Raw genomic sequence first — 15,486 nt, 5'->3', positions numbered from 1 at the left:
TGATGTTAAGTAAATAAATGGGAAAGGACAGAACGATAGCTTAAGTAGGCATGTATCAAGCCTTTTGGAAGCCATTTATTAGCTGTTAGTGGATTCTGGGCAGCTTTGCATTGCCCTGGTGGGTCTCCTCATCCCTAAGAGTTTTGCATCATCTGAGAATGGTAAGCCATTTTTTCACAGGCTCCGGTAGGTACCCACAGTGTTATCAAAGAGTAGAGTGTTGGGAAAGTGTCCAGCTTTGTCCAAAAGGAAGTAGAAGCGCCGGCCTTTGACCTTCAGAGGCAGCATAGCAGGAACTTCACCTCTGTGGGCCATGCAGGAAATCTGGTTCAAGGGAACTGTGAAATGGGTACCCAAGCCAAAGGGGGCATAAGTGGTCAATGTCACCTGCTGCCCTCCTGCAAGGAGCATGACTGACCGCACAGATCGGAGCGAGTAGAGGAGACCAGCACCAGGGACCAAGGCTCCTGCAGGAAAGCCAAGTGGGGTAAAAGGTTATAAAGACCCTCCTTACAGCTGAGTCAAATTACTGTAATAGAAATAACAGTTTTGAGCAATTATACGCTAAAACTTTTGTGTTCCTAAGTCCCTTTTTTTAAAGGGAGGATGGCAAGGCAGTGGTGCCGCACTCCATCACTAAGGGGGGCAGAAGCAGCGGGTCTCTGAGCCAGCCTGACCTACTGAATGAGTTCCAGGGCAGCCAGAGCTACCCAGAGAAATCATAAAAGACAAGGTCCATTATTCCATGCTGGCTACAAGCTTGCTAAATGTTCAGTAACTTTTAATTTGTGATCTTCTACTGTCCAAATGCGGTGTTGGGGGCTAAACCCTAGGCCTCATGCATGTCACCAACCTATCGACATTTTTTATACTGTTAAGGGGAGAAAATGCATCTGTGGCCTCAAAAGCCTGCTCATGGCCAGTGTGAGGGGCAGACCTTGGCCTGCGGTTTGCAGAGTGGGGGTGCAAGGCATTCAGAGACTGTTACACCACACCCATACCGGGTGTCCCACCTACTTTTTTGGAAACCCCTTTTTGCTGAGTGAGCGTTGTGCACACAGCCCCACAGCAATGTGCTTACCCATCATGCCGCAACCAACAGCTAACCCGTATCGCCAGAGTGCGGAGCGCAGGTCCAGGGAGCCCCGGTTGGGAGCCTCCGCGGGTACTCGAATCAGAGGTTTGGGCAAGGCTGCAACAGCCAGGGAAGTCCAGAAGATGCTCTGACCCGCACAAAACAGTCCAAGGATGGCAAAGAAGCGGCTACGTTCGTGCTCGAAAAGCAGCACATCCCGTGGGACTCCGCTTTGCAAAGACCGGTGCACATTTCCGGACCGCAGCATAGACAAAAGCTGGCTAACCGACCGTGGCAGCAGAGTCGCCGCCATGGCGGAGCACTTCCGTCTCCGGGGCGGGACTTCCTATAACGACGCACCTTCCCACCCCTCCCACATTGAGGGAAACAAGCCAGTAATGGGACACACACTACAATATCACTCTTTATCTTAAAAAGTAAAGGGAATCCTGGGGTTAAGTACACAGAGCACCTAAGTCCTTCGGTAATTTAGTGTCAGCTCTACAAAGTAAGCTTTGGCTTCCTGGCACCATGAGGCTCAATCTTCCGGAAGTCTTCTCTAAGTCTTCCAGAAGGTAGGTGAGGAGGATGAAGCAGCCCTTCCTCCCCAGTCACAGTTACAGGGTGGCCTCGGGCTGGACAGGAGTCCGCAGATGACAGCCAGACAATATTATCCAAGGGCTATTTACAAGGGGACTTTTCTTGAGATCATTTCATAAACGCTACTTCTGGAATCTCTCCCTTGGCCTGCAGAAAGATAAAATATAAGTAGAGCCAGGTGACCTCTCTCCCACCTTCCCTGCTCAGCTCCTGTGACTCACCGGCTGTCCTGGCACTCTCTATGTAGACCAGGCTAGCCTCAAACCCAGAGATCTGCCTCCCAAATGCCGATTAAAGGCAACCATCACCACGCCCAGCCTTCATCTGACCCTTTTTAAAGGCGCAGAGATCCGTTTTTAACCACAAAATTCCTATACTTTACCTTGAGATGAGTGAAGGCCTGGGCAGATCTGGTGTAGTCCCAGTTATTGTCTTGAAGGCACCTGCAGTATGATTAAAATAGGAAGCCACATGAGAACCAAAATGCAGTCAGTCACTGACCACTGAATGTCACCCCAGAATCCAACCCGTGGAGAACGTCACCAATGTTTTCATTAAGTTCACACACCATCGCACCACTTGTACAAATGTTAAATGGTCAAAATGTCTACCATAAATGACCAATGTAGTTTACACTGGTAGGGAAAGAGCTATACAGTTTAAAAACTACATTCCAGCTGGGCAAGGCAGCTCAGGCCTTCAATCCTATCACTGGAGAGGCTGAAGCAGCTGGGGAACTCGGTGAGGCTGAGGCAAACCTGGGCTACACAGTGGCTTCCAAGCAGCCAAGGCACAAAGTGAGACCCTGTCTCAAAACAAAAGGTGCAGAACCATACATAAAGACTCGGAACTAGGCATGTGCTGTACCTACAGCCCTAGCTCCCTGGAGTGCTGAGGCCCACTGGAATTTAGGACTGGGTAAAGAGTTGAAGCCCAGGTTTAGTGAACTTAGTGAGTTCCTGTTTAAAAATGGACAACAAAACAAACAATAAATAAATAAAAACTTGGCTCATGCCTTTAATCACAACACTTTGGAGGGAGAAGCAAGCAGAGCTCTGTGCATAGTGAGACCCTGTTTCAAAACAACCACCTGAAAAGAGCTTGGTGGTAGAGTGACTACTGCATTTGTGAAGTCAGCTTTAATCTGTAATTCTGCTTGGGGAAGAGGGAGGCCATAGGTAGCTGGGAGGGGGACAGAAAACGAATTCTTCATTTGCGCTTTAAATTTTAAAAAATAATTTATGCAGAATTCTTAGTAGGAATCTTTTTATTAAAGCACTCTAATTCACTGTCAGGCTATCTGTTTCCCCTTGGTCCTATCCATGCTCAACACTCACTTCTGAGACCACTCGAGGTTCATGCCAGACTGGGTAGAAAATGCTTGTAACATATCCTGCTGTTCTTGGGAGAGTGTGGGTACTGGGCTGGAAGAAGGTGTGGGTGCAGGCATGGCGAAGGCTCTTTGGATTTCTTCAGGGCTGGCGTTCCGCACAAATAATTCGTCATTTACAATACATAGCCTTGGGGACAAAAAAAATCTTAAATAAACGGACAAATGACCTCATCTTTCTACACTGTCTTTGTTCTCAGATCTGGTTAACATCCACATGCCCCTCCCTCCCATGTTCCCTTTCATTCCCTAACACACCAAGAGTTGCTATTCACTTCATAAACTTCTATTGCTTTTCTGCAATTCTGAAAACTACCTAAGGAATATCTCTACCTTCCAGCTATCACACTGCTACCCTGGGACTGAAAATAATACCCAAACTGATAAGCTGAGTACTTACCCTGAATTGCTGGCAGGAACAGCAATGAACGTTCTCGTGAAAGCACGTAAAGAATCTCGAGACTTCCCGTCCACTGCAATGAGAGAAGTGTGGCAATGGCTCCTTAAGCCATTCAGGCTTGATCTTACAATTATCACTCACACCACGGTGTCTGACACAGAGACTCCTAACTTGGTCAGGTAAGGAGGGTTATTTGGTCATAAGGAAACAGAGGTGGGATAAAGGGACAGATCAGATAATAACAGAATTTGCTGTGTGCTATAGGAAGTAAAACAATTTAAAAGTGTTAGCCTAGCTTGGCAAAGTGCCTGAAATCATTCCTGAAGTACCACTGTGCAAAAGTATTATGAAATCATCTAACAAAACAGAAAAAAGAACAAGATTCAAAGGTATTGCAACTTTCCCAGACCCACAGCATTAACACAGGGACAGAAATGGAGACCTGGGCTGGGGAGATGGCTCAGCAGTTAAGAGCACTGACTACTCTTCCAGAGGTTCTGAGTTCAATTCCCAGCAACCACATGGTGGCTATCGACTATAATGGGATCTGATGCCCTCTGAAGACAGCTACAGTGTACTCATATACATAAAATAAATAATTCTTTAAAAAAAAAAAAAAAGAAATGGAGACCTGCCTGACTCTTACGCTTACACTGTTTGGGTCCCCAGGTTTTTGTCATACTGCAGGTAAGACAGGTGGAAGAGTTTTAAGGCCAAACCAAGATGTACTGGGCAAAATAGGACAGAGGTCGGAGAAGAAAAGGGATGAGAAGTCAGCTAGGAAACTAAAGATACTGAGAAAGGTTCAGAACTCAAAATTCTTACCTTCCTTGAAGACTCCATTGACAGAAAAACACAACAATGTGCTCTGAAAGAGAAAAAGCACCCGAAGTAATGGAGGTTCCCAACCCGGAGCCTGAGCCTCCTTACCCAGTGAATGCTGAACTCATGACCCCACTTCTGAGCTTCATTAGGAAAACATATGTACTTACTGTTTGGGCACTTATATCTACCACAAAGGAGTTAACGTCATGGTGAGTTTTAGGTAACTCATTGAGGAAGGCAACGACATTAAGACGTGTATGCTTTAATAGCCGGAACCGCGTGGCTACAAGCAGAAGGAAGGGAAACCACGGTTAGGGCACATCCACACTGGCTAGCTCTACTGATTCCCATTTTGACTGCACACACAATAAACTTACTGGTATCTTTAATCTTCTTCACATTTCTGCTGTCATTGAAGTATTTGGCTAAGTTGTGTCTGGAAAATAAGAGGGAATGATGGTGGTGGTCAGATCAGTGGCCTGTATCTCCCAAATAATCTTTTGGTTCTGGATAGGTTCTGACATGTGACACTTACCGGACAGGGTTCTGAGGGTTGGAAGGAGTGCTTAGCGAGCAACAGGCGCCATCATGGTAGGCATCCAGAAGACCCTGGCGGTCTCCTGAGTCATAAATTGCATAGTACCTGTAAGGAAAGTTAAAGAGTCTGAATTCTGTGTCTGGAACCAAAAGGACACATATAGCAGTGAGTACGCACAGACCAGCCATTATCCCCAGCACTAAGGGCTCCTGGGAAACTTACTGCTGCAAGAAGTGCAGGACCAGACTCTTTAGGTTCTCTGTTCCAAAATAGCTTCCCTGAAATCAAACAAGATGTTAGGGTCACAGGACCAGTATGTATCCGACACACAGCTCTAATTCTAAGCCCAATTCTGACCTTGCAGGGTGGTAACATAGTAGGGGCTTCGACATCAAAGGCAATTGGAGGGGGTAGCTCATGGCCATCCTGTAAAAAGAAGTGAATGTAACATGAGAAACAGAACAAAGACGGGATTTGTAAGCATACAGAAAAGCTAAAGCATGGAGAGTATACAGGGATCCTATATAAACTTTGTCAACAAGCGTTTCTAGGATGATGATTTCCACTGTTAGCAGATTCTCAAAGAAATCTCCACACCTACATGGATGGTCACAAAATAGAGGCAAGACCTTGGCTGTCCTTGCTACTGAGAACAGTATTAAACTTACCAGGCGTAATAACTTGGGAAATCGTTCGCGAATGGTGCTGTCAAGAACGGGACAGAAGTGAGAGACGCTTCAGAGCCATCATGCCTCCTGGGCTGCTCTAGGAGCAAATACACCAAAAACCCGAGGAACAGCCCATCCCATCCTGTACATCGCCCCCTCCTCCCCAGCTTAAATTAAACTTGGGGACAAGAACACCCATTCCCCTCCTCACCAGGGGCACCCCTTCTGAATTGCCTTGAAGGCTGACTTTGTTGTCTCACTGCCTGATCCCAAGTGCCACAGAAGGACACTCTCAGCCCAGGCTTTAAGCCTAGGGCTGCCTTCCCCACCTTTCCCCCCTTACCTTCCACCTACTCACCTGTGCAGCCCCGGGAGGAGGGAATGGGGTGGGAGCCCAGGGGCTCTGCTGCCTCACCAGGTATCCACCAGTTCTGCCAGGTCTGGCCTTCGCCAAGACCAGAACACACCACAAGTATGGCACGGGATGTTGGGGCAAGGAGATGAACAAGACAGGGCTCAAGAAGAAAGGAGGAAAGAAAAGAGACCAAGGGAAAGAAGAGAAATGGAGAAAGGTAGGGCAAGGACAAAAGAGAGATGGAGAGACAAAGAGGAAGTAAAGCAACAGGGACAGACCTGAAGGCAGAGGCATTCAGAAAAGAATGGTAGAAAGAAAGACCTCCTGATACAGCCCTTTCCTTCAGCTGCCCCTTTCCTGTGGTCCCAAGGTAGAAATGGAGAATAAGTCCTATAATGGTTTGCAGTTGCTGTTGGCCAGGTCTCTGTCTGCTCCATGGGTCCCGGTCTGAGCTGGGCGTGGGAGGTAAAGCAGCCATGGGGTCAGGAGACCTCCCTCAGAAGGGTTCAGGCCTCTGCCGAGTTGGGGGGGTGAGGGTCTGTGCCCCACCTCAGTTGGCCCCCAAGTTTTCTCCTGATGGCCCCTATGCGACTGTGCCTGTCTTAGGTTGTTCCTTCCCTGAGGAATCTTACCCGTCTCTGGCTAACCAGCCATCTCCGGGGCCAAGCAGGGTGACGTGAGGTGTGCGAGTGAGGGAGGAGCCATGCCCCTGACAGGGTCATTTCTCTGTCTCCTTGGTAGCAGATGCCCCTATGGCCTCCACGCCCAGCATTTGCCTTGGGATCCCCTCACCTGCTGGCGGGGTCCCTGGCTTTGGTCACATCTTAGGGAACCCAGGTTTCTTCTCCAGGAAGGGCCCAGTTCACAGCACTAGGCAAGAGAGACCACTAGCATGGTGCCAGCCTGCAAGAGGCACCAACCTCGTCATGGGCAGGAAGGACCAGGCAACAGCCCTGGCTAAGTGTGTCATGAAAACAGAGTCCCTCTTGGTACAACGGCAAGAGGGACCATCGAAGGGCAAAGGAAGGAAGGCCCATCTCAGTAAGAGAGGGCTTTCTCAGTCTGAGTACTCTAGGCTTTTGGCTGAAGACAAACACACAGGTAGGACATATATAAGACACCTCCACATCAGAACAGAAAAGAAGAGGTATCCTTCCTGGAATAACAGGTAGGGAGATTCTAGAAAAGGCTGTGTTCAGGAAGGAAGGAGAAAGGCCAGAGAATCAGAATATAGTAGTCAGGTGAGAAGAAAGGAGAGGAGATCTAGGACAAAGCTAGGAGACATTGACAGGCAGAAAGGAGTACGGGATCCTCCTCCCAAAGGACAGGTGGTTCCAGCTCAGGGCTGCATGTTCTCCTGTAGACGGGTACTGGTCAGGGTGCATTAGCTCAGCCTCCCAGGGGGTGAATGTCCCCAGGAGGGGAGACAGAGGCTACAACTGACCTGATATAGGTGGACTGGTCTAGGAAGGTGTCACACATGGGGTTTCTGTCAAGCCACAGCTCTTCCAGCTTCAGCCCTTTTATCTTGTCTAATTCCCACTCGGACTTCAACTGTGAAGGATGAGGGAAGAAAAGAGGCAGGAAACGGACTTTACTAAGGATAGCAGCTGGATCCCCATGTTTCCAAATACAACCTAAGTTTTCTTTCTTGCTTCCCACCATGGCCAGCCAAACTGTTCTCGCTCTCCACCACCACAGAAATACAGCCAAGGGTCAGTGTGATGGCTCAGTGGGCAGAAGCTCCTGCCTTGTGAGCATCTCACAACCCAAGTTCCAGTCCAAGAACTCACAGTGGGAGGAAGGGAAGAACCAACTCCCATACAGTCTGCCTCCACCCATTCATAACCAGTAACCATTAAACCAAAGTACCACTAGGGATCCGTCTTACTTCGTTTCCAGAGAGATTCAGGATCTTTAAGTTTGGTGCCTTCTGTACAATGCTGGACATGTCATCAAGCTTGTACAGCCTGTTGTTACTCAAGTTCAAAGACAATAGCTGTGAATAGAACAAAGTTTAGATGTGTTACCACAAGGCAAATTTGTCCCTCATCCTATCCTACCCATCTCACTCTGCTTTCTAATGCAAAAAAAAGAAGCTTCACCTCAGGAATGTTCTCTTCAATGATCCTCAGGGCGGCTGCCATACAGCCTCTACGGTTTAGAACAACATCGATGTTCTGGGCCACCAAATCTTTAGCAAGCAGGAAAAAAAAGGAAGTCTGAGAGGGCTTGCTCATACCAGTGTTATAAAGACCAATTGTCCCCCTCTCCATTTAGTCAGGATCATTGCTGTCAGTCATACCTGGGTCTGAGCGGAGGCCCTTGAGGTCAAGTGCTTGCTGGGAGCCATCATATCGTTTGCTCATGATCAGCTAAAGGAAGACAAAGGGTTTAGTGGTCACCGATGGAGATTTAAAGTCTGCTGGACCATTGTCACTTGAGCCAGCCTTACCTTGAGCTGCTCTACTTGTTCAGGCTTCAGTTCATTCTGTACAATATAGGGTGGAGCAGAAGAGTTGATGATGATAGATATCTGAAGAGAAGACAGAAAGGCAAGAGTGTATTTGAGGGAAGCCTAATCACCAGCACTAAGACTTAGTCCCTTTTAGCGCATCAGTGCCAACTGTGCCATGCCAGGCCCTTTGTTCATACCCTTCTGTTTTCTCGATCCTGAATCTTATAGTTGACAGCCTTTAATGCAGAAGCGGTAGTGGCATCTTCCACAAAAAACTGGGCCCGTGTATTTTCATAGTGAAACTGGAAGAAGGAAAACAAAGAATATTAGATTTGTAGTCCACAGGCCCTTCCACAGCCTTTCAGGTCTAACTTTGCCTTACCTCAATGGGGTTGAAGGGGACACTGCACTTGCTCTGAATCATGCTCAGAAGCCACATTTTATCATACTTTTTGCCATAAGGAATCTGAAAGTGAGAGAGAAGGGTACAGATGTAACCAAGCCAGCATATTTCAGTTCTCTTTTTGTATTTTCTGCCAAGATTGAAAATATTCCTAGTGCTTTGTCAGAAAGCATGCCTAACCTGGCATGCATGCGGCTGACAGAGGCAGTTAGCATGCATGAGGTCTCAGCGATAGGAAGCATGCTTACATGCATGAGGCTGGTAGTGCCCTTCTATCCTAAAGTAGCTGGGTTTTTTTTTTCTCCTAAAGAAAGGAACAGGTCTATGGTTTCCACTTGAGATACAAAGATTCCTTAAACTCCTTTCCATATACTTATTACTCCTGGCAAGATGGCTCAAACATGGGCACATATCAAATGTATTAATTCAAAAAGTCCTAAGGTATTATGTATGTATGCCTTACTTGGCTCCCAGAGACTCCACGGTCTCCTAGAGTCACTCTTAGCTTGAGTGTGACTCTACATCCAGATTTCCCCTCCATGTGTCGCCTTGCCTATCCTCCTGAACTCCCTTCCTTAACTCTGTTCTTAGATGTTCTAAGATATTCATTTGAGGAAAGGATAGATTAGTATACTTCACTGTTGAGTGAGTAAACATTAGAGAAAACACATTTGAGGAGCTAGAGGCAGGTGTCAAAACACTCTGACTGAGTCCAGTCCTGTTTTCTGAACCACCTTACTCATCCAAGTACTCACTGTAATCTTGAACCAGTTCTTGGTGGTCCCATCTTGACTGGTGCCAGCACCTCCTCTTTCTTGAGGAGCTCTGTCTCTCCGTACAGTAACATGAATCCGATCTCGATCATGCCAAGTATCTCTCCGACGGTTAGGTCGGCTGGTATAGGGGTTGCTGTTGGGAAGCAGAATTACATTTCCATAAACACTAGGGAAGATGAACCAGTCCTGCTAGGGAAACTACAGCTACTAAACTGATTCTGTCAAGTATCACTTTACAAGGTGAGACGAGAAACGACAAAGACAATAAATAACAGGTCTACATAATTCAGTGGGTCACTATTCAAAGCAGACCAATTATTCACTTACTATCTCACTCGGGGGCCATCCTGGGGATCATTCATTGCCACATCTCCATCATCTTCCTCAAACCGGGAAGACCGTATACCAGAACCACCTCTTCCAGACCTACGATTCCCCTCACCACACTTCCATCGGAAAGGCCCCCGACCTTTCTTTCTTCTTTGTGGGAAACTAACACGGTCATCATGTTCTGGAGATGGAAACAGACACAGAAATTAGTAAATATATGAGGGGTCCTAGTTACCTTGGTGTAACCACCAGTTTCTAGTACTCTGTACTCTTAGAAAAAACAGATTTTAACTACAAAGGCTTCCTCCATAGAGATGCCTATGCCCTAGCCAGAGCAAAGAACTTTCTCTAGGACATCAATATCATGAACAAGTTATTGGAAACTATAGGGATGTTGGAAAAGGGTCAAGAATGTACCTCAGGGCACTGGAGAAATAACTTACCACACTGCCATCACAGGGTTTCTCTGTGTAGCTCTGGCTATCCTAGAACTAACTGTAGACCAAGTTGGCCTTGTAGATTCACCTGCCTCTACCTCCCCAGGTGCTGGGATTAAATGAGCCACCACCCCCTGTAAGATGCCTTTTTTTTTTTATTTATCCCTTTAAAAAAAAAAGACTTATTTATTTTATATATGTGAATATACTGTTGCTGTCTTCAGATACACCAGAAGAGGACATCAGATGCCCATTACAGATGGTTGTGAGCCACCATGTTGGTGCTGGGAATTGAACTCAGGACCTCTGGAAGAGCAGAGCCATCTCTTCAGCCCCTACTTATTCTTTTTTTTTTTTTTTTTTTTGGTTCTTTTTTTCGGAGCTGGGGACCGAACCCAGGGCCTTGCGCTTCCTAGGTAAGCGCTCTACCACTGAGCTAAATCCCCAGCCCCTCTTTTTTTATACAATATATTCTGACTGGGGCTTCTCCTCCCTCCACTTCTCCCAGTCTTCCCCCACCCAACTCCTTTCTCCCCCCAGATCCAGTGTTTCTCTTTTTCCACATCTGCTCCCATTAGCTTCTGGGAAGCCTCTGTGTTTGGGCTAGGAATAGTGTTCTTAAGAAAACTAGCTGCGGGGGTTGGGGATTTAGCTCAGTGGTAGAGCGCTTGCCTAGGAGCGCAAGGCCCTGGGTTCGGTCCCCAGCTCTGGAAAAAAAAAAAAAAAAGAAAACTAGCTGCGGGGTGGGCATTTAGCTCAGTGGTAGAGCGCTTGTCTAGCAAGCAAAAGGCCCTGGGTTCGGTCCCCAGCTCCGAAAAAAAAGAAAAAGAAAAAGAAAAAAAAAAAAAAAGGCAGAAGGGAAGAGCCTCCCCAGAAGTTCATATGAACAACCTTAACTAAACTCAGTAGGTTAGAGGCTGGGGGGGAAAAAAATCACTCAATGATTAGAGCACTAGCTGCTCTTCTAAAGGACCCAGAATGGGCTTCCAGCACCCACACAGTAGCTAACAGCTGTGCACTGTAGTGTAGGTGCTGAGAATCAAAGCTAGTATTCTGGAAAGTGTTCTTAAGCAATGAGTCTCCGTGAGTATATGCTTGACCCTTTTATTTTTCAATATTCCTAGGTTTTCCAATAACTTGTTCCTGATGTTGATGTCCTATAGAGATCTTTCCTTTGTCAAGGGCTCTGATATCTGCATGGAAGTGGCCTCTGTAGTTAACTCCAGGGAAGCCAATGTCCTCTTCCAGCCTCTGCAGGCACCAGACATACACATGATAGAAAAATAAACACATAGGCAAAATACTCAGACACAGAAAAAAAATAAACTCTTAAAAACAAAGAGTAGGGAGCTGAGAGATGGCTCAGGGCTTAAGAGCACTGGCTGCTTTCCCAGAGGTCCTGACTTCAATTCCCAGCAACCACATGGTGGCTCACAACCACCCTTAATTGGATCCAATGACCTCTTCTGGTGTGTCAGCAACAGTGTGCTCATATACATAAAATAAATAAATCTTTAAAAAAAAAAAAAAAGAGTAGGGCTAGAGAGATGGCTCAACGGTTTAGAGCACTGGCTGCTCTTACAGAGGTCCTGAGTTCAAATCCCACAGTGGTTCAAGATTATCTATAAAGGAATCTGATGCCCCCTTCTGGCATGCAGGTGTACATGCACCAGAGCACTTATACATTAAATAAAGTAAGTAAACAAAGTAAATAAGTAAAAACAAAAGAGTAATGAAAGGGGCACACAATCACAATACACTGTGTATTATATGTATAAAATTGCCAGAAAATTTAGAATTTAAAGAAAAAAGGGGTTGGGGATTTAGCTCAGTGGTAGAGCGCTTGCCTATCAAGCGCAAGGCCCTGGGTTCGGTCCCCAGTTCTGAAAAAAAGAAAAGGAAAAAAAAAAAAGAAAGAAAGAAAAAAGAAAAACAAAAATACCCAGAAACCAGTTCCTACAGAGAGTAGAATGTGGAAGTGTGAGCAACCCCAAAATCTAACCAGACCCCTGAAAAACCACGTGAAATCTGCCACTTGCTGTACAATTGATGGTTACAGAGCCAGATGTTGTGGCCAACACCTGTAATCCTGGCAATTGGGAAGGGGAGGCTTCAATTACACAAAGTTTTCAAAGCCATCCTGGGCTACATGAGATTCTCGAAAAATAAAGAATTCTTACAAATATGATGTAAAGTCTCTTAAAAACAACTACCATCTTCTGCACTCTGAATTTAGGAAATGCTAGTTTCTTTGGGGAAAAAAAAAAACACCTCAAGGAACTTCTAGATTCAGGGTCTGGTGCAGGTTCCACATTAGAGTCCTCCAATATAACTAGTGTTTGAAGCAGGAGGAATCCAAGTTCCAGATCAGCTAAGAGTATACCTTAAAAAGGGAAAGAAGCGGGGCTGGGGATTTAGCTCAGTCGTAGAGCGCTTACCTAGGAAGCGTAAGGCCCTGGGTTCGGTCCCCAGCTCCGAAAAAAAAGAACCAAAAAGAAAAAAAAAAAAAAAAAAAAGGGAAAGAAGCCAAACATTGTGACCCACAACTTAATTCCAGACAGTGGCAGAGTTCTGAAAGCCAGCCTGGTCTTTTCAGTGTGTTCTAGATCATTCAGAACTACACTTTGAGACACTGTTTCAGTAAACAAATACATAAATAAATAAATAAATAGAACCAAGTGTAGTAGTACACCGTTTAAGGGAAGAGGATCTGAGCTACACAGAGTTTAAGGCCAGACTGGGATTGAAACCCTGTTTCTCTTAGTGTTTGGTCTGCCTATATATAGACAAAACGAATAAAAGGAGGGCTAAGGATACTGATTAGTTGATAAAGTGCTTGTCTATCCTTCCACACTCAAAAAGATCACCCAGACTGAGGCTGAGGCAGAATTCAAAACTTCAAGTCAGTCTGGGCAACTTGGCAAACCATCTCAAAAAAATAACAAGGGATGGGAATATAGCTCTGTGGGAGAACAGAAAGCCGGGCACACTATGTATGTAGTGGAGGATGACCTTGAACCTCTCTGATCCTCTTACCTTAAACAATGTACTACTACACTTGGTTCTATTTATTTACCTTTTGTCAGACCTTAAGTTCAACCCTAGAACCAAAAAAAAAAAAAAAAAAAAAAAAAAAGTAAACCGTAAACATCTGTGAGGCAGGCATGGTGGGTGGCACATGCCTGCCTGCAATGCTGAGCTTGGGAAGCTGACACAGTAAGACTGACTGAAGCCAGCCTGGGCTGACCCTATAAGGGAGAATTAGCCTTTCCAAGGGACAAACTCCCCAAATGGCTAGCCAATCCCAAATGGTATGCTTTACAAACTAATACATAACACTAAATGAACTCAGCAAGTTGCATGAATTTGGCGAGAGGAGTGGATGACAGGTGAGTGGCTGGAGGAAGGAGATCAATTATATTTGAATTAAAATAAAAGGTCATTGGGTAGAGATTTTTCAGGCATAGATAAGTCATCAGCACCACACAAGCACAAAAAAAGATTCATAACTTTCAAAGAAATCTACCTAATTTCTAGTATCTAATACCTAATATCAAGTGACCCTAGTAAAAAGGAATACATTAAAGAGACAGTCCAAGTACGGTTCACTGAAAAATCCCCACTCCAGTCACTGTGTTTGAGGCACTTAATAAAATGATCTCTCTCTCTCTCTCTCTCTCTCTCTCTCTCTCTCTCTCTCTCTCTCACACACACACACACACACACACACACACACACACACACACACACACACACACACACACGGGACACGGGAGACAAGTACCCACATGAAAGAGATGGAAAACAAGGCCTCAAAGTTTAACTCACTCGGGGTTAGCACAGCCAACTTCAGATTCAAACCTCAGCTGTCATACTGTCCTAACCACCACAATGAATTAACAAGTCAGGGTAGGTGTGCGGGCTAGAAAACTGGGTAAACAATAAGCAGCAAGCTGCAAGAACAGACTGATCGTATTTAAAAAAAAAAAAAAAATAGGGCACCAGGGTAGCCTGACTACTGACTCACATTTAAAGGAAGAGTCCGGCTGCCAAACTGAACTGACAGGCATCAACCACCCTCAAAGTTGAAAGGAAATCTTGTCACCTCACCCCTGAGCCACAGGTCCTCCAACGCCAGAATCCGGGCGACTCTGGAGTCCCCGGGTCCCGCGGCGTCCCGCGCCCCCTGCCCGCGCGGCCACCGCTACCTACGGACGTAGGGCTCCTCGCGGCCTCCCGCCCCCGGGCTGAGGCCTAGGCCGGGGCCGCCCACCCTGACCCACCGCGTCGCCTCCCGGCCCGAGGCCCCGCACTAACCGTTGTATGACTTCCCTTCGTCCGCCATGGCACAGGCAGGTACAGGGGCGGGCTCAGGCGCAGAACCTGACGCCACCAAACACCCGGACGCCTTGGCGCTCAGGACAGAAGCTCTCCTACGACCGGCGCCACCGCATTTATCCGGCGAAGCACGTCGCGCGCAGCCGACGTCCCCAGGATGTGGGCGGTGCCGCGGGGCAGGAACGCGCTCTCTGAGCCTGCGCAGAAGCAGGGCGGCCGCTCGGAGGCGTGGCCAGGCCCTCCGAGGCCCGCCCACGGCCGGAGCTCGGGGCGCGATGGCTTGTAGGTCGGCCCCGCCTTCCTACTTCTCCGCTGGCCCGCAGCGCTGAGGTTTGCGCTGGAGCTGAGCGGTCTGCTTTAGCCCTGAACTCAGGAGCAGGGACGAGAGCTACACAGAAGAATGGAGACCTGGCCTCTGAACGGGAGTAACGGATCACAGTCCACGCAGGTGGGATCCCGGCAGCGTGTAAGTCGCAGCGCAGTTCCTTGCCAGCCGCCGGCTTATGCCCTCCCAGCCTTTCTCGCCTCTACGACGGATTATGACGAAATAGAAAATTGGAATGTAAGCCCCACTGGAACAGGAACCTTAACTTATGCGCAACTTTTCTTCCTCCAGCGTGCCTGGCACAGTATCATGCCCATTGTGAAACCCAAGTGTGAATTAAGCGAAATCCTGTCCTGTTCCCTTGTAGGTCTTCTACAAATTGCCTAATTAAAGCGTCAGGCGAGCTGTAGTGGCGCAGGTCTTTAAACCCGTATTTGGAAGGCAGAGGCAGGTGGATCTTTAAATTTGAGGCCAGTCTCAGCTCTATAGAAATTTCTAGAATAGCCAGAGCTTGTAGAGGCCCTGCCTCAAAAAAAAAAAAAAAAAAAAAGCTTTAGTCTTAGTACCA

The 15,486-nt window shown here is 46.9% G+C and overlaps 2 protein-coding genes across 2 annotated transcripts; both read right to left on the bottom strand.

Moving 5' to 3' along the window:
- Positions 1 to 34: 34 nt before the first annotated feature.
- On the bottom strand, positions 35 to 1,396 carry Tmem223 (transmembrane protein 223). The gene is made up of 2 exons (NM_001191104.1): positions 1,082 to 1,396; positions 35 to 467 (listed from the first exon to the last, which is right to left on the bottom strand). Exons 1-2 carry the CDS (start codon positions 1,386 to 1,388, stop codon positions 175 to 177), a joined length of 600 nt encoding a protein of 199 aa, NP_001178033.1. The 5' UTR covers positions 1,389 to 1,396; the 3' UTR covers positions 35 to 174.
- Positions 1,397 to 1,474: 78 nt separating this feature from the next.
- On the bottom strand, positions 1,475 to 14,668 carry Nxf1 (nuclear RNA export factor 1). The gene is made up of 21 exons (NM_021579.2): positions 14,573 to 14,668; positions 9,816 to 9,999; positions 9,468 to 9,621; positions 8,692 to 8,775; positions 8,507 to 8,611; positions 8,307 to 8,387; positions 8,157 to 8,226; positions 7,957 to 8,045; positions 7,743 to 7,850; positions 7,296 to 7,405; positions 5,497 to 5,533; positions 5,186 to 5,254; positions 5,051 to 5,106; positions 4,826 to 4,933; positions 4,668 to 4,726; positions 4,458 to 4,573; positions 4,291 to 4,333; positions 3,466 to 3,538; positions 3,013 to 3,195; positions 2,058 to 2,118; positions 1,475 to 1,822 (listed from the first exon to the last, which is right to left on the bottom strand). Exons 1-21 carry the CDS (start codon positions 14,598 to 14,600, stop codon positions 1,784 to 1,786), a joined length of 1,857 nt encoding a protein of 618 aa, NP_067590.2. The 5' UTR covers positions 14,601 to 14,668; the 3' UTR covers positions 1,475 to 1,783.
- Positions 14,669 to 15,486: the final 818 nt, after the last annotated feature.

The sequence above is a fragment of the Rattus norvegicus genome, chromosome 1 (assembly GCF_036323735.1).
Source record: "Rattus norvegicus strain BN/NHsdMcwi chromosome 1, GRCr8, whole genome shotgun sequence".
NCBI classification, from domain to species: Eukaryota; Metazoa; Chordata; class Mammalia; order Rodentia; family Muridae; genus Rattus; species Rattus norvegicus.
Note: the sequence above shows the minus strand (reverse complement) of the source record. Positions and strands in the feature narration are given on the sequence as shown.